Here is a 19,040-nt window from a genome sequence, read left to right on the forward strand (position 1 = left end):
CTGGTGGCGCAGTGGTTGAGAGTCCGCCTGCCGATGCAGGGGACACAGCTTCGTGCCCCGGTCCGGGAAGATCCCACATGCCGCGGAGCGGCTGGGCCCGTGAGCCAGGCCGCTGAGCCTGCGCGTCCGGAGCCTGTGCTCCGCAATGGAAGAGGCCGCAGCAGTGAGAGGCCCACGTACCACAAAAAAAAAAAAAAAAAAAGAATACAGTCCCTATCGTTAGCTTTTATTTTATTCACTCTGTCAACATAAATTCTTCATCAAGGAAAGCATTTTTGGTGTGAAACAAAATGTACAGTCCTGGTGCCTAAATAACTCCATCCTTGGCAGAACTCAACTTTCCAGAGAACATTAATTTGTTCAGGCCTCTTAGGGTTCCTTTAGGGGCCTACTGCCCAAACGAATGCTACTCCTGCCTAGATACGAATCATACCACCAGAGATGGCAGACAGTGGGGGGACCGTGACCTGTGACTAAGAACAACCAAAGAAACGACTGATTTGTGGAGAGAGATCTTTACCCAGATGTGATGCAAAAGAATATTAAAGACAGGAGTAGGAACCATTTACAGCAGCACAATATCCAGAGATGGGCGTGGGCATGGGGGCAATGTCTGCACCGCCTCTGGACTGGTTTTATTTAGGGCCATCGCTGTAGCACAGTTAGTCTGTGCAGTTGCAGAGGCCGTCTCCGTGCGCAGCCCGGTTGCTTCTCTACAGGATTTATGTCCTCATCTTTGGCAGTGTCCCTCTAATATAATCGCATGCTCACACTCTTAAAACGGGTTGGAAAAAAGAACTCACGGAATCTAAGCATGATTTTTCCAAAAGGAACAGGGTCTTTCACTGCCCTTTCCGATTTCTCTAAACTCTCACCCCAGCTTCAGTGCACATCCTCATGTAAACCCCTTTGCCCTCCACGCCCAGCCTCCATACACACAAAACTATGGGAGAATCCAGTTTGTCTAATTTAGGCTAGAAATAAAGGGTCACACTTGTCCCCCTGGTTTCCCTTATGTCTCATAAATAACTTTTTTTTTTTGCGGTACGCGGGCCTCTCACTGTTGTGGCCTCTCCCGTTGCGGAGCACAGGTTCCGGACGCGCAGGCTCAGCGGCCATGGCTCACAGGCCCAGCCGCTCCGCAGCACGTGGGATCTTCCCGGACCGGGGCACGAACCCATGTCCCCTGCATCGGCAGGCAGAGTCTCAACCACTGCGCCACCAGGGAAGCCCATATATAACTTTTTGTCACAACTATCCAGAGCTGATCCTTTCTTCCCCCTCCCTCCACCCCAAATTTGCACTTAGAACCAGAGGCTGCTTGCTTTAGGGAAATCGCTGTGCGGAGGGAGCAATACGGGCAGAGCTGATGGTATCAATCTGTGGAGTAGTGAAATGATATTCTAGACCTAAAGGGATCTGTCACCTGAGTTTCCAAGTGCAATATAGAAGTTCACAGGCCCTCTAAAGTTGGTCATACTTCAACTTTTCTTCTAGAGGGGTAATTTCACAGGGAAACCAAAGCCCATATGGGTTAACCAGCGGACTGCAAGGCACAAAACAAGTCAGAATGCGTGAACCAGGGAGAAAGTTCAGATCATCATTATACATGCGCTCAAACCACTAACCCATGTCCTTTCCAGGGCCCTTCACCAAGGAAGATAAGGATGAAAGTGGTTATGAAAGGTTCAAAGAAATATTAACTTTTTTCTAGGAGTTTCTTTGGATCGTATTGACTTGATGTTTATTAGTAATTTGCTGTCTTGCTACATTAGTGCTGTATGATAATGACATAGTTTCTGTTAATACTGTACAAATGAGTAATGGGATTTGTGGCTTTCATTGCTTATCAGTTAACTGTCACCCCAATAGCACATCACAGAGATGACCCAAGGGCCCTGTGTCAAAGTAATAATATAAATAGTTCCTCCTTGGGATTCTAGGAATTCTGCATTTGTCTTAAGTTTTTGTTTTTGTTGTTATTACCTTTATTATGTGGCTTCTAGCTGAAGAAGAGTTTTTATAAATGAATCATTTTTCCTGTCTTCTTTTGTCAGATTATACCTATTTGGTAGAGCAGGTGAAATTCACCAAAATCACCACAAACAAGAGACACAACTATCTGACCTTAAAGGCCTGGTACAGTCATTTCAGTAGTACTGCCTCAGGCAAGCCCAGTTCTCAGAAAATAGTTACAACACTAGTGTATAATAGGAAACTTTTTTTCTTCCCTAACTGTTCAAAGATGTTCAGTGAATTTTTGGAAAATAGTAAAATATCCAGTTAGGAACTGAACTATGTATTTCCTCGTGTTTAAGGTTTTGTTAACAATTCAAATGATATCTAAGTGTTATGTTGCATTCTGTGCCTATGTGGGCTGGAATCTGCCAGTCATATCATGGAAGAAAATCAAGTCTAGGTTCAGAATCTGAGGTTTAAGCTGACTTAAATTTTTCTTAAAAAGAATTAGAAATGCTTCTTATAGAGGATATTTTAAAAGCATTCTCTGAAATCCAGTTTATTTTTTGGTCATGCCTTAACAGATATCCAAATACATGGGACTAGCCTTCCTCAATAAGCAGTAGAAACAAGGTTTGTTGTCCCTGTGCTTTAAAAAGCAAGTAAAAGTTTGCCCACACTTCAAACAAATGGGTACAAAAACATAATGTCTTATTTGTTTATTCCTAGAAATCGTGGAAAGAATTTGTCCTCAGCCATTTATTTGAAGTTGCTAAGAAAAAGTAATTGATCTACTGAGGCTTAGCTGCTGGAACTTAAATAACACTTAGGTTAGCCGTCTGCAGGGAAACTTTGCCTAAGGGGGTAGAGAGGTGGGGGGGGGGGCATGGGTGTGATGGGTGGGTACCTCCTATTTTTTCTTTTGTCTGAGGCTGCACAGCTGGAACTTATTTTACTTCTCTCACCCTGAACTCTGCCCTAATTTTTTGTCCCTGTTACAGTTCCCTGGTGTGGAAACCAAGATTTAGCTTGCAGAGTACAGCTACCCTTATTTTATTGTTGGAAATACCCCTCTTCCGTTTCTAGTTTTTTAAAAAGAAACATCCCCAGAGCCATATCAAAGTATCTGTTGTTTACATGATATTTTAAATTTCTCCAAGGCTTCCACCTTTACTTAGTAACCTCATTTCCAAGTTTTACCTCTGGGGCTTTGACCTTAACCTGCCAGTGATTCAAGTCTTCTTGAGACACAGCAGGCTGTGGGAGATGAATTGTGTGGGCAGAGCAGTCGGGGGCTGAGGTTGCTCTCAGGGTGCAAGCTTGATAAACCCGGGGCCAAAAGCAGGTTATTAAAGCGTGACTTTTAAATCTCAGAAGGTAGACTGGTGAGATGTATTGCATCATAACTGGTGATTTTGTTTTTAATATGAAAATTAGGTATTGTGCTGCTTTTAAGAAGGGCAGATAGCCAGCTGCAAGTTGTTGCTGGGGTCTTCTTTCAAGAGGCCTAACTTTTGTTTTAAGACTTTTTCCTGAGGATCTGGTAACCATTTTCCAAGAAGTCCATATGGCTTTGGTTAATCTCTATCCTATTCCCACCACTTCTTCTGTTCCCTACCCTCCACCCACATACACAAAATGGATTTTATTGACTCATTAAATTCTACAAGACGTTTTCCGTAGTACCACTTGTTTAAATGGGCTTTACTTCTTCAGCATGCATGTATTGTGAAAAGAATATTAATGCTTAATTCTGCCATCACCTGTCTAATTTACATATATTTACGTTGTATGTGAGACCACGTGAAAACCTACAGAGGAAAAACTGGGCTGTGCTAACAGCTAATAGCCCATCTTTTCTTTTGACTTGCACAAATTAAGAAATATTGTCTGCGGCAAGCACAATGGAAAACTGTGTTTTTAATACCCCCCGCCAACACACACACACTCATTTCTTTGGAAAAGAAGCAGCTGATTATTTTTTAAAAATAAAATTTCCCAAAGTACTCAGGTTGACAAGGGACACTTGGAATTACGATTTGAGGATGAATAAGGCTAGGCAGAGGGATGATAAAATGAACTAATGAGTACAGGATTGGGCCTGAAAATGTGAAGAAAATATGAGAATCTCACCCCTCTCCTTCTAAACTTTCGGTTCCTTATGAAGAAGAACATTTGTTTCCTTGATTGCTTTTGAGTTGCTTAAAATCTCATGATGTTTATGTTTAATTTGATAGCCTGTGTAAAAGATAAATAGGAGTTTTTTGATATGAAGAGAAAGTTTAACTTACTATTTGAAGTCCTTTTATTTCCGGTGTCTTCAAGCCCATCTTTATATTCTGTTCCTCACATTTGAGGAAAGGCATTCTCTCTTAGGATTTAAGTTTACGTTTTGTATCAAAGCTCATTTAGGTTCCCCCAGCAATTTGGAGTTAATGTGAGGCACCATGCTAATTACGAGACGCGGCACAGGCTGGCTACATGAGCAAAAGCTAAGTGGCATGGGGAGGAAAATGAAAAACAGTTTTTAAATGCCGGAGTGAAAACAAATAGAGATGTCTTGTAGTGTTTCCTCAACAGCAGTTTATAATTACCTCTCTTCAAGGCCTGTTTTAAGTGGACTTGTACCAGTAGCTTGAAAAGTAAACTCCTAAGGGGTGCGTTTGTTTAGACATGGCAGCAGAATCAGGGAGGAGCTGCTGTGTGGGAGCCTTCAGCACAGCGCACTCCGGTGCCTTAGTCCTAAAGCCTCAAGTGGGCATGGGAAACCCATGATTGCACAGCATTATGTCAGTTGGCTCCTGAGTAACAAATCACCCCCGAATTTGTGGCTAAGACAGCATTTATTATTTCACCATTTCTGTGGGTCATGAATCCAGGGGCAGCTTAGCTGCGTCCTCTGGGTCTGGGTCTCTCCCAAAGCGACAGTCATTTGAAGGATTCAGTTTGTAGCTCACTCGCACGATTGTTAGCTGGATTCTGCTCCTTGCGGGTTGTTGCCCTGAGGTGTCAGCTTCTTGCACGCGCTTGTCTGGAAGTCTCCCTCTGCTCCTTGCCATGTGGGCCTTTCCACTGAGAACCTCACAGTGCGGCACCTTGCTTCAGAAGGTGAGCGAGAGTGCTAAGGAGAAAGGAGGGCACAGTCTTTTACAACATAATCACAAGTGACATCCCATCACTTTTGCTGTATTCTGCTCACCAGAAGCAAGCAACCAGGGCCAGCCCACTCTCGAGGGGAGGGGCAGACACAGAGCATGCATACCAGGTGCGGATTGTCGGAGCTAGGTCAGAAGTTGCCTGCCACAAGCATGATGCCACAGCCAGCCGATGGGCCCACAGTTAATTGTGATGTGAATGCTACAGATATTTGCAACGCTAAATACAGCCTTTGGAAGTACGGATTTGGAGGCGTTGAATGTGGTCCCCTTTATGTATCAGATTGGCTGGTAAGTGCTGAGCCATGCTCACCTGAGCCCCAGGAGAGCAAGCAAACAGGTTTTCAGGAATGGCTGAAGTTAGAGCTCCTGTCTGAAGTCATGCAACAGAGTGAAGATAAACAGCCCTTTTTTAGCAGGATACTCTAAACACGGAGAGCCAGAGGGCCCCTAGATTATATTTCATTATGTGTTGTAAGGTTGTGATGGGTACTTTGCAGATCATTAGGGGGAAGGGACTCTGTGGACTGATTTATAAAGTTGCTATTAAGATCGTGGAATGGGAGGCTGTGCTTGTTTTAATGGTCTCCACACCCCTACTCCCAGCTTCCTGACTCCAAATGTACATTTTCAGCAGTAAACTGAGTAAAGGGATATGAATTAGGATTATGTGACAAATGTTTAAGACATGAATTGAATTTCTCATTTTAATCTGAAAAATTCTATTTTAAAATCCATATATCTTTTTTTTTAATGGAAATATGGTCGATTTACGATGTTGTGTTAGTTTCTGGTGTACAGCAAAGTGATTCAGTTATATATATATATATTTCAGATTGTTTTCCATTACAGTTTATTACAAGATATTGAGTATAGCTCCCTGTGCTACACAGTAGGACCTTGTTGTTTATCTATTTTATATACAGTAGTTTGTATATTGTAATCCCAAACTCCCTCCCCCCTTTTCCCTGGTAACCATAAGTTTGTTTTCTATGTCTGTGAGTCTGTTTCTGTTTTGTAAATAAGTTCATTTGTATATTTTAGATTCCACATGTAAGTAATATCATATGGTATTTATCTTTCTCTGCCTGCCTTACTTCACTTAGTGTGATAATCTCTAGGTCCATCCGTGTCACTGCAAATGGCATTATTTCATTCTCTTTTATGGCTGAGTAATATTCTATTGTATAAATATATACACATCTTCTTTATCTTTCCATCTGTCCGTGGACGTTTAGGTTGCCTCCATGTCTTGGCATTGTAAATAGTGCTGCTGTGAACATTGGGGTGTACGTATCTTTTCGAATTAGAGTTTCCTCCGGATATATGCCCGGTAGTGGGACTGCTGGGTCATACAGTAGTTCTATTTGTAGTTTTCTAAGGAACCTCCATACTGTTCTCCATAGTGGCTGTACCAATTTACATTCCCACCAACGGTGTAGGAGGCTTCCCTTTTCTCCGCGTCCTCTCCACAGAAAATCCAAATATCATTATAGGAAGAGTTCAGGTCTAGGTTTTCTTCCCCTCTTGCAGGTGAAGACCTCTTTTTGGTTGCTAAAGCTCCAATTTGGGAACTCAGGGATGAAATGTTATAATTCTTTTGTCCCAGTTGCTGTTGTTTGGCTTCTGGAGGACCTGTAAAGCCTGGGTGAAATTCCCTCTGATAAACACTCCCGCGACACCCTCGCATGCCCAGATGAAGCTCATGCAAACCTCAGTTACCACATGGATGCCTCCTGGTCCCTAAACTGTGTTTCCTACCTATGTCCCCAGCTGGGATAAGCACAGCACAAGGACAGAAACAGTTTGTCTTATACATCTTTGCGTCCACAGCACCTAACAGGGCAACTGTACGTAGCAGTTTTAAAAGCGTTTGAGTGGATAGATAAAGCTGCAGTCATATATAATAAATGGTAGTAATTATTTACTATCAGTTTCCAAACAGTCACTATTAATTTTCTAAGGAAAACAGCGTATTGTTTTAAATAAAATAGTGTTACTTAGCATAAAGTGATGTGTGTCTCTAGAACCCTAGAGATCAATAATACCGACCTCCTGACAAAGGCCAGACACGTTTTAAGTTTTTACTCCCTCATGTCCATCTTCAATCTTGCTCATAATTGATCCCAAGAGGATTTTCTTTATAAATTTACTTGTGTGACTATTACATTTTTCAGTTCCTCTGTTTTGTGTTTTTAATGCTTCAAGCCTCCGCTTTGTTGTTTAGGTGTGACTAGTAAAGCACTTTCATATTACCTTATATATTCAAATATTACTAATAATAATCGTTCTTAGTAAGTGATATAAAGGAACCCTCTATTTGTCAGGCAAGAGGTGTGGGGTTAAGAAACCTGGAACAGGACATGGAATAAAGCCACACTCCCAGTTTTTTAAACCTTGCATAAAAAATTGAGTTTTGCTCACATATGGGAAAAGTTTTTATGCCTTCTGGTATTATATTTGTTTTTCAACGTGGCAAACAAGGAACCCAAGTTATACCGACTTAGGTTAAGATTTCATGAGCTCAGGTCAGAGGCTGTGGAGTCAAGGGACTTAATGTAATCTGCACTGCGTACTCACATTATATGTTTATATTCTTTTTTTATCAGTCTTTCTAAGGATTAGAGTATAATAGTCAAACAGCATCATAAGGTATCAGTCACGTTATCATTGTCATACAGCTTTTCTGGTGACAGAGAGGAGATGAGGAAGGGAGAAGTTGGATGGGGAAGAGAGGTCTTTATATAAATATAAGTACATTTAATATTTTTAGTGTACAGAATAATGTAGCTCATCCAGTAACTAAGGCTAATTGTCCCTCTTTGCGAGCTGGTGAGAGAACTCTCTTGAATTTTTCCTGGACAGTTTATCATGTGTTGATGTTTAGTTATTCCAGCGTGCCCCACAATGGTTTTTATGTCCTGGATTTACAGGATTTCTCCTATATATAAATCTGAAAAATGTGTGCTAACTCTAAGAAGTTCCCCCACTAAAACAAACATTTGATCTTGCCTTGAGCCTGTTATATCTTACAGTATCATCAGTAAAATCAGCTGTTGCATGTGGTAAATCAAGTTCACAAGGCTTGCAGTAAGTTCATCTCAGCTCAGAAATCCATAGCACAGCAGCGTAAATATCCATGTGTCACTTTTTCACACCACCTCTCATAAATAAGATATAAACTATCTCAAGAACCCGTGGTTTTTCTAACGAATTGGAGTCACCTATGTGTACTGTATTTGTGACGTGCACATTTGCAGTTGGGGTCCACAGGAAGAACATCATTTCCTGGATCAAACCACAGAGTGCAAATATTGTGCCCTAAATAACACACTAGTTACTGTAAATGTCAGTAGAGGGAGTTTTTCCGACTTTGATTTAATGAAAGCCTACGGCAAAGCCAGCTGTTAGCACTTCTTAACTGCTTGTCAGAGCGAACACGAGGGTGGGGAGGGCTGAAAACATCTTTTCTGTATCTACTTTGGTCTAAGAATTAAGAGAGTTTTCAACAGGTGTTGCAGAGCGACACGGGGGTCCTTTCCAGCTTGATGTCTTTTAGGTGGTGACTTTATAAGTTCTCCTCCAGGATGTGGACCTGGAGTTACATGAGGAGATTGCTGGGAAATTAACCTAGAGTTTGCATCTTGAATCCTCTCACCTGCAAAATCAGCATTTTCGTTTTCTGGGCTCACCATGAGGGACAGTAAGAATAGAGGAGGCAGAAGGCACACTGAACACCGGTCCTCTCTTTGTCACTGACGGTATTACCAAACTAATTGTGAGCCATGTGTATTTTGACTGATATCATCTGCTCTTTCTGAACAAAGAAAACACTTGAAGCAAACACATAGGGAGGAAAGTATGCAGCACTTGTTTCTGTAATTTTTGTCATCTTTAGAATGCATGTGTAAACATATGTGATTGTTAAGGGTCTTACTGCCTTGGAAATCCCTTTGACGTTATGCTGGGTGTACTGAGGGGAGATCATCTTTCAAACGCAGGGGAAGTTTACAGTCTTATTATCTTGAAGAGGAGAAGAAAGTTTCTTCCTCAAATGATTTATAACTTGAAACATGTTGTCATGTTTTGGTAAGCCCACTTTATTAATTCCATCCTTCTCTGTGGCAAATTTTTAAAAATAAATGTACCATTGCAACCCAGTACTTTCTCAATAGCATATTGTACTTATAATAGCCTGATGGAAGTTGCTGGGTTTGGTTTAGTCATACAGAATGTGGAGCCAAGTTCTGAGTAAAACCTCTAATTGAATTACCTGCAAAGCACTGACAGACAGGCTTTCAGGACAGACAGAGCTTTGCTTTCCCCAGCAGAACTAGGTCATGTTTAAGTTGGCCTTGTAACTGTTAACTGGATTTTGCCAACGCTTACACCCTGGGCTCTGGTGGCTGCGGGGCCCCTTTCCTGCTCTCTATGAAAGCAGGAGGACTCGTGCGGCGTTATCTCCTTATTTTAGAGAAAACTGATTACAGATCAAGTTAAACGCAAGAGCCTTTGAAATAAGAATCCAAAGTATTCTTCTGTAGATTACCAACGTTCTTGCATGATTCTTTCTTTATTGTATTGCAAAGGAAAGACAGGTATAGGAAAGTAGCCCTTTCCATGGCAGTCAGTCAGTGTCAGTCTGAAAAGTATTTCTGTTTCATCTTCTGGGAAGAATTCATGAAAGAATTTACTGTGGTCCATTTGCATTTGCAAATGAATAATCTGGTGGTGTTCTCTCCTTTCTCTCTTGCTCTCTCTCTTTGTCTTTTCCACAGCCTCTGCAATCCCAGATAATGGAAGACGGTCCTGTCTAAAGCTCAAAGTCTTTGTGCGACCAACAAGTAAGTTCACTAAAATGAGCTTCCGAGGGTGGCTTCACTGCGCATGCTCTATTGTGTGGTCTGGTTCACAGCGGTAAAACTTTTTTTTTTTTTTACTGTAAATCCTGTGTGGTATCTGTTTTGTATTATCAACATCCATGTTTCAGTTTTCATCAAATTTTTTCTCATTATTTTTCATGATGCCTTTATTTAAGTACACAGCAGTTGCTAACTTGTTGTTTCTCAGACTGTTGTACGTGCACAGCAAATGGGAACAATATTGGCATTTGGATACATGCCACTGATTGTAAAACAGTCTCTCCATAAGTAAAAGGAAAAATTAGAAAGAAAAAAGAAAGAAGCGGGAGTTTAAGGGTGTCTTCACTAACATATTTGGCTGTTATCTCTATTTTTGTTATAGATAGCTGTATGAAAACTATAGGTGTTCATGATCGTGTTTTCGATGTTAACGACAAAGTAGAAAATTCATTAGAACCAGCAGGTTAGTATGCTTAGAGAATCTCTCTTAACAAATGCATCTCTCTCTGGTGCTTCAGTACTTTTTTTCCTTTCTTCCTCTCCGCATGCTTGCATGTTACAGTTGCTCTGCTTTTGCTCATTGCTAGCAACGCTAATATTACTTATATTCTACCTCATTCCTCCAGTATCTCTGTGTAATGCATGTTAGATAAATTATGACTTTTCTTTTTTTTTGACATGGGTTTGATACAATGCAGTATCCTAGTGTAGAAGCCCCATCAGAAAGCTAAAAGTCTCACTACTTTTTTACCATATCCTCTGAGCATGCTGGTGAATTACTGTGACTATTAATGGATCTGCTTTCATGTAAGACAGAAAAAAATTTCTACTCTATGTGCTTATAAAACTTTACTTTTATATTATATCCAAATCTATGGATAAAAGTAATAAGACTATTGCACAAAATAGCAACTAATTCAACCTGTTTAGTGTTCTCTAGAAATTCACATGCATCGCTGAACTGATCTAAAGGGCTTCATTTTACTTCAAATATTATTTGTGCTGTTGTCAATAGAAATAGGTCTGGAGAAGCATAACCGTGTTGCCTCCTAACACCACAAACTCATGCACCTGCTGCTCCCACAAACGTATCCACAGTAGTCTGTCGAGCCAAACGTGATCCCTGATTACTGAGGCAAAACAAGCATCGAGGACAAGTAAATCTTTTCTACTACTTCTATCTTCCATACCCCCAAACTTTCCCATCACTGTGAAGAAAAATAAAACCCACCAACGGGATCGTTGAAGCCTTTGTACTGCAGCATACTGTGGATAATGTAAACTCTGTAAACCCTCCACTTGGTTATAAATTCAATCTGGCTCTTTAATGCAGCTAGACTGATTATGAGGTGGGGGGAGCCCTCTATCCTCTGTTCACTGAGGAGTGTGCCTCATAGCCCCTGGATGCCCACCTACCTGCGGTTTCCTTTCCTCACCCCTACTTGCTTGAGATCTCCTGTGACTATCTCAAAGCTTAAGGACAGTAGAATTATTTCCTATTCCCAGAAAGTTGTAAGCCCCCTCTTATGTAAACCGAGACTTTTTTTTTTTCACCTATTTGCAGTAGGACTTACCTTTCTGATGGCCCTGGAAATTAAAAGGTTGTGAGGTCCACTTTATCCTTTGAGTACTGTTACTGGGACACACAGTCAATGAGCCTTAGGGAAACCTACCTTGAGTAAATGTGGTGCCTCAGGGCGTACAATAGCTGCCACGTTGTAACTGACAGGAAGGGTTAGGCTTTTTCCACAAGCATTCCTGTTTTTCTGAGGCAGGCATCTTATCTAGAGCACAGAGGAGAGGTGTGTACACTAAGCTCTCAGAGGCCTTAGTGGCTCCCCAGGGATCCGTTAGCTGCTTTAGAAAGCTGCAAGGAATGAGTGCTGACATGGAGACATTTTAATTGTGTTCTGGAAATCTGGAAGCATTACCGTGGCTTTTCAAGGTTCCAGACTCCTCACAAGCGTGAGGACTTGGGCCATCACAGGATCTGTGAGTGAGATGAGATCTTTTAAGGACCCCAGAGTCTACACTCTTCCTTTTGTAACTTGCCCAGGCCATGCAGCTAGTTACACACAGATCCAGGTGTAATATTCATATTTCTCAACTCCCATTCCTACATTAGTATAAAAGGATTCTCTTACCATTGCTAGACATAGAGATGTCCACGGAGAGGACTTTTACTATCTTGGCTTTGTTCATAAGTCATGTGTAGGCTGACCGGCAGGGTTGGGCATGTTGAATTAAGAGTTTTTGATGTACACCGTTGCAGAATGTAGGCAGAGCTTTCCAGTAATCTTTTTTCCAGGTAAATTCCATTGCCTATCGGGAAAGCAAGAGGCTGTTTAGAAACATAACAGATTGCATGTTTTTCACTGGTAATGAAGAGACACACTGAGGACTGTTCTGACATTAGGAAAACTACCTTTGAATTCAACTAATGATAAAATGCAAGATGCTAACATGCATTCACATGGGAACATATTTCACTGTCTTTGGGGAAACAGACTCTTTTTCAGTGAGCATTTAAGTCCATGATGGCCCCCAAATCTACACACCTGTAACTGATAGAAGTTTGCAAAGCTTTGACAGAATGTGGTCAGACTGTGTGTGTGTGTGTGTGTGTGTGCTGGGGAGAGGCATGCAGGTGTGCTTGCAGGAAGAAGCTCCCTGAGTCAGTCATGACTACACTTAAGGGCATTCTGGTGATCACCTTCACTAAAGAAGTAAGACAAGGTTGAACTACGATCCCTGGCTGCACGAATGCAATAGTAGATTTGATACTTCCCTGTACTCCTTCGAAAATTCATACTTGCAGCTCCGCACCACTGTGCTGGATGGTTGAGTGCAGACCCAGACTTTATGAAGCCAGCAAGGCTGAAAGGATTCCACTGCATGTTCTCAGCAATGTATACTAATTCACCTGTCTTTGGAATGTGTTTGTCTCTTTTGTTTGCTTGCACACTCTGCCTGCCAGTTTCCTATCATCAGGGATACAGGATGATCTCAGGGCACACATATGCCACATAATATGCTCCAAAATATTGCTCGTATTCTCTCAGTTAACCACTGAAAACCCTCATGTTGTGGAATCCTGTAGCCAGGAGGCAAGACTTGATTTGGCTTCTGAAGAGAAGTATTTTCTTTTTCCAAGCCACATTCACTGTTACAAGTTTTAGAAGTTCTCTCGTGTTTAGGTGTAATTTCCACTGGGATAGACTTTGCTTATGACTTCCTCTTTAGAATTCTGAAATTGCTCAGACTTACCTAAATAACAAACAAACAGCCTGTTTTTCATTTTGCTTCCTGGGGGCCACAGAATCTCCCAACAACACTGAGGCCCTGTTTAATCAAAGGATGCTCTGTAGAATCCTGAGGCAGGACCAATGTTACAGTGAGAAGAGAAGAACCCTGGTCCCCTAAGGGGACTGATTTTTCTCCTTTGAGGGCAAGAGGGTACTTACTGGTTGGTTGCCTTGAAAAAGGTTAATTCCAAAGATGGCCATGATTTGAGGATCAAAAGGCACATTGGCCTCATGGCTTCTCTTATATGATAAACAAACGCTTTCGTCTCAAAGGTGTGCAAGGTTCATTCCCCCGTCTTGTGCCGTGTGGGCCTAGAGCGTGGACAGCCCTCGCTGAGCACCCTGGTCAGACTGAGAAGGCGAGTCCCCTTCAAGCTCACGACTGAGTATCTACGTGTTACTTGGGTACCTCTTTTATCAGTACACTTCCAAACTTTACAAGGAAGAGGACTGGGTAATATGTTGGTGAAGATAAGACTGAGAAGAACCCAATAGCTGATGTAATTTCAGGTGTATAAATATAAGTGGTATTTCAAAATGAACTCTGGAATCCTCTGGGTTTATGGTTCTTTCACAATTAAGCCTGAAGTACTCCATTATTCCGAATAACAACAGGTTGGTGCTCTTAAGACAGTGATTTGGATTTTCTTTTCAGGGCTGTTAAGGGCATTTATGTCTACCTCCTAACTACAGATTTAATACATTTGCAAGGCTAAGAAACAGCAGAGAAAAGAGTCCACAAGTATTTGACTGCATCGTGTGGGGCTTTACATTTTCCCCTGCATCCATTTAACTTCCCATTCTTGCTCCCTAACCTTTTCTAGTCTCCTAAGCTAATAGGTATTCCATGCAGGTTTGCTAAGGTCCAGGAGAGGAGAGCAAATTTGACACAGGGATGCAGCAGCTTCTACACGTGGGGACAGGCTAAAATGATACGAGCACTCCAGAGCAGAAGCCTCAATGCTGAGAAGACATCTTTCTAAGTTCATATAGGGAGTGAATGTAATGAACAGAAACAGCCCATGTGAGCATACCTGAAGTAGAGACCAGCCTGAGCCTGCAAGGTGGTCGCTTTAGGACAAATAACAGGGAGTGTGACTCTGCCTAGTAAAGAAAAAGCATCCCTATTGTGACACGCTGTGTGATGTGAAAACAGAAATGAATTTAACAGAATAGAGTTATTAGTCCATTAAGGTGTTCGAGGTGGGTCATTCAGGGATGTCTAGCGATTATCCTTTGAGGTCTACGGAATTGGGAACAACCACTAGAGTCTCACTTGTACCCATTCTCTCTGACTGACCATACAGTGAATCCAGCCTGACAATCGCTGAGCCTCCTACAGGAAGTTCTCCTGATGCTAAAATAAAATCTACCAAAGAATCCCACTGGTGGCCCCACGTGTAGTTCAGAGATCACTGAGTCTAAAAGCACGAGTTAAGCCAGGTGGAAGGAAGAAGACGGGCAACGCCAGAGCATAGCATGGCTCGTAGGCAAGCCTCCAGTCTATCTTTAGGTACTAATTGCTGCAAAGTTCCTGTTTCGAAGTTGAGCCTGTTAATCATGCAGCTCAGGAAGGCTATCCGAGTCAGAGGCAGTCTCATAGAACACTTTATAGCTAAATAAAAGAAGCTTACCTCACTTAATCCACTTTATTTAGAGGAAAGTTTGCATCCACACTGATAATTTATGTGCCCAGCTTCAGCCTGACAAAAATAAAAATAGTCAAGTTCAAGTAATTTAATCCTGGAGATACAGGGTTTGTAATAGAAATAGTTGATTCCTAATTGTAGGCAAGCCAGTGGGCACCGATTTATTTAGGTTTGGTGAGCGCTATGTGTAGTTTAGTTAAAATGCTGTTGTTTTGGCATTTAATTCTTCACATTTGAAAATTCATCTAGACGTCCAACAACCAGGCATTCAACACTAATCCTATGAAACCGCTGAAAAGAGGAAAAAGGGCAGCCCATTCTGGTTAACCACTAATGTGCCGACATTAACTGCATCCTGCCACCCCGACCCCCGTTACTTGCTCCTCCAGGGCATATTGGGTTTAAAAGGTACATTCAGATACCAAGTTTGTGCATGGTGTGTTTGACTGCTAGCAAACCTGAGTAGCTCACGTGCCAGAGGTTACAGTGTGCACATTTTTCACCTCAGTTTTTAAGGAAAGTATTAATATTGCCAAGAAAGTGCAATTTTCTCTGCCTCCCCTTTGTTTGCTGTAAATAATGAGTGATTATGCAGACATGAAAGTCAATGGTGGCACAAGGTTCATTACCCTACTCTGCAGAGGGTGGCGCGGTCTGTTAACAGCAGGCTGCTGCAAGAGAGTTATTAAGGATGTGAAATCTCATTGGAATGTGTGCTTTCTATTTGAACAGATGATACCGTACACGAGTCAGCCGAGCCATCCCGCGGCGAGAACGCGGCACAAACACCAAGGATACCCAGCCGCCTTTTGGCAATCCTACTGTTCCTCCTGGCGATGCTTTTGACATTATAGCACAGTCTCCTCCCATCACCTGTCACAGAAAACATCAGGGTCTTGGAACACCAGAGATCCACCCAACTGCTCATCCTAAGAAGGGATTTGTTATTGGTTTTTTGGCAGATGTCAGATTTTTATTTTCTTTCCTTCAGCCTGAATTCTAAGCAACAACTTGGGGCCGGGGGAGCTAACATAGTTGCTGCCTCCCTCACCTCACCCCACCCCTGCCCTTGCCTTCTCTCACCCCTTGCAAATTAGATGGACTCCAGATGAAAATGCCCAGTGGTTATAGTGCCACCCGTGGTCGTCTGCTCCTGTGCATTCTCCTCCAAGAGCTCACCTCCTGTAGCGCACTGTCAGCGGTATGTGGACGAGGAAGGATAGTGGCAGATGCAGCCGGTGATGGCGAGGCCCAGGAGGGTTTTCGTCTCCCACGCAATACTTATGCCTTCTCATTCAGGACTGGAAGACGATCGTGCAGGGCATCATGTCACCTCATGTCACCATGTCTAGTCCAGAGGGGAGGGATTAAGAATAGATATAATATTACACCATTTCCTCTAGGAGTATATAAATGAACAGGCTTCTGAAAGGCTGAGACACTGGTTTTCTGTTTTTTGTTTTTGTTTTTTTAAAAGGGTGACTGTCTTAAAGCATTCTTGACAGCAAAACTTGTGCTCCGTAAAAGAAGCCTTTTGTCTAGGAGGCGGGTCGAGTGCCGGAATGTTAGCACAGAGCAAGTGTGAAAACACGCTACGTGGGGTGGGGGATATATATGTGTGAGTGCCTCTAATTTTTTTGGTGACTGGGCAGTGCACACCAGATTTTTTTTCCTTTGAATAGAGATCACCATGGTGCTACAACTTTTTTTTTTTCCTTTTTTTTTTTTTAAAGAAACTGAAAGAGGCATTTTTACAAATAAAGTGACCTTCCCCGAGGCTGACAAGCCAGGGTTGATGAGTGTATATGGAATAGCTTTGGATACTCCTCTGGAGGAACAATGTGTACCAAGGAAAGGGTGTCAGTGGCCAGAGGAGATGTAATTTGGCTTTGCTGGAGCGCCAGTGTGCTGTGGCCTTTCCCTGACTCCCACCCTCATACCCACACTTTGCTCCACACTCCACGACTACAGGGGCTCAGACACAAACCCCTGTCCCCGGAAGAGTCAACACTACTTGGAAGGGCTAAAGGGAAATTTGGAATAAAAATTCCAAAGTCTGGAATGAAAAAATTCAAGAGTTGATTTTATACTCTTTCCCTTTCTGACACAGCCTGAAGCGTAGGGGGAACATATGTTTATCTGTGGGAGATAAACAAGATGGAGTCCCAAAGACTTTAACAAACTATTTTTTTAAAAATCCACTAGAATAGAATATACATTATTTAGATATACTTTATGCTGAGAGTGAGTATATATGCTTGTCCTATTTAAACCTGTGAGAAAAAGTGGTATCCCTTGATACATTTAGAAATATTGGGGGGGGGGGGCTGCCTTGTTTCATTGTAGGGGTGGGCAAGAGGACAGTAAATCAGCACGGCCAACAGGGATGTTCCCAGTCGATTACCAGGAAATGCAAGCCTTGGAGGTTGCTACTGGTGAGGCTGTCACGAACTTTGAACTCCAAAGCCTAGACAGGGAAAAGTGTCAGACCAATGGAAAAGAAAAGAAATCGAGCAAGCCTTTTTTGCTGTTGCAGGACATGTCAATAGAAACCATGCCTTTCAAAACAAAACAAAAAATAAATGCAATGATCGTGTAAGATGTGAAAAGCTGGAAGCGTTCCAGCACAATAAGGACTTTTTTAAAACTGGGGTTTTTTTTAATGTACATGTTTAAAAAGAGGGGTCATATTATGGATAGACTTCATGAATGGGAATTTGCTAAGAACTGTGAGTAGTTCTGAATTAGAGAGATATGTGAATGAAAGGCAGCTGTAAAGGCGCTGCACGCTGGAGAGTTGTACACATGTTGAAATGTAATCTGGGCTTACCCGATCCGTTTGGAGTGGATGTTAATGCTGGGTCTGTTCGCACTTGGAACCATGTGAGAGGTTGCCAGCCTCTCCGATTAAATCCTATTCCCCCAGACATCAGGAACTTCTCTGGAGTGGCAGAGTCTTATCACAGAAGGCAGCCACCATTTCACTGAAACAAAAGTTCACAGCATTGGATTATTTTTTGCATTAACTATTTATATACTCAGAACTCTCAGTAATATCCAGTAATACTTCTTTTTCATTAATAGTTACAGGCTTGTTGGTCCAGTGGGATTTGGGTAGGGGGAAAAAGATGCCTTCTAAAATGGATCAATAGAACCAAAATAATATGCATGTTCTATGACCACAAGGAAATCAAATGATCCTGTAATGATTCCAGTTAGTTATAACTACATTATCAGTGCTAATTTCATTTTAGAAATGGTGACTTCTGTGGTTTTTCTAGCATTGTCTCTAACAAATGATAAAATAATTAATTACTCATGGCCCTCTCTGCCATTGTCTTTCATTTTTCACAGTGAAATTAGACCCCTTCACCACTGTGCCACTACAAATTAAATGTAAAAAAAAAAAAAAAAAAAAGCAAGACTATCCACACCAGTAGACAATGTGCTTCTCTACCTAAAAGTGACGTAATTGTAGGTAACGCTTGCCACGGAGTTTTCAAGAAGACGATTGGTATCATGCAGTTTTCATCTTGTCCAAAAAGTGCTGGTGGCCTTTTGTGATGGTGTTAACAACCCTCAGGGGGCTTAGGAGGATGTCGACGCAACTTTGTAGCAGCTTTTAATTTCAAAAAACAATTCAAAAGTATGAAGGGCAGCCTTTGCTGCCTCTCAGCCCCAGTCAGTCAAACCCCAGCCACCTTTGCCCCTGGTTGCCAAGGGCTTTGCAACGTGAAGCAGGGAAATAAGGATCTGTCTGTTTAGTGGATACCGTGTATCCTTTAATAGCCCAGGTAATAGTTTGTGTTAGTTTAGACTATTGTTTTGTACTGTACTTTCTTGGGTGGCAGAGGAAAGAAAGGTAAAACGTTAAAAAAAACTGCATTCTTTAAATTCTGTATTATTAGCAACCTCTGTTGTATATAGTGTTTGATAATAAAGTATTAATTTGATTCTTATGCCTTTTGTAAGTGAGAACAATAGTCTTTCAGGATACAAAACATGCATTGAGGCTTTGAAACATCCAATGTAGACGTGGCTAAGAAGAGTCACAAACGGCCGAGACACTGCTCCATACAGGACTCACGTGTGGTCACCGCCCTCCCAATC

General features: G+C 42.0%; 1 protein-coding gene across 2 annotated transcripts in view; it reads left to right on the top strand.

Annotated features, from left to right (window-relative positions):
* Positions 1–17,229, top strand: part of EFNA5 (ephrin A5) — a 281,461-nt gene extending 264,232 nt beyond the window's left edge. The window contains exons 3-5 of one of the 2 annotated variants that reach the window (XM_032628691.1): positions 9,893–9,958; positions 10,359–10,439; positions 15,663–17,229. In XM_032628691.1, coding sequence (XP_032484582.1) covers positions 9,893–9,958; positions 10,359–10,439; positions 15,663–15,784 — 269 coding nt within the window. In that variant the 3' untranslated portion in view covers positions 15,785–17,229. The remainder of the gene's footprint in view (positions 1–9,892; positions 9,959–10,358; positions 10,440–15,662) is intronic. The other variant, XM_032628692.1, reaches the window with a different exon arrangement.
* Positions 17,230–19,040: the final 1,811 nt, after the last annotated feature.

The sequence above is a fragment of the Phocoena sinus genome, chromosome 3 (genome assembly GCF_008692025.1).
Source record: "Phocoena sinus isolate mPhoSin1 chromosome 3, mPhoSin1.pri, whole genome shotgun sequence".
NCBI lineage: Eukaryota > Metazoa > Chordata > Mammalia > Artiodactyla > Phocoenidae > Phocoena > Phocoena sinus.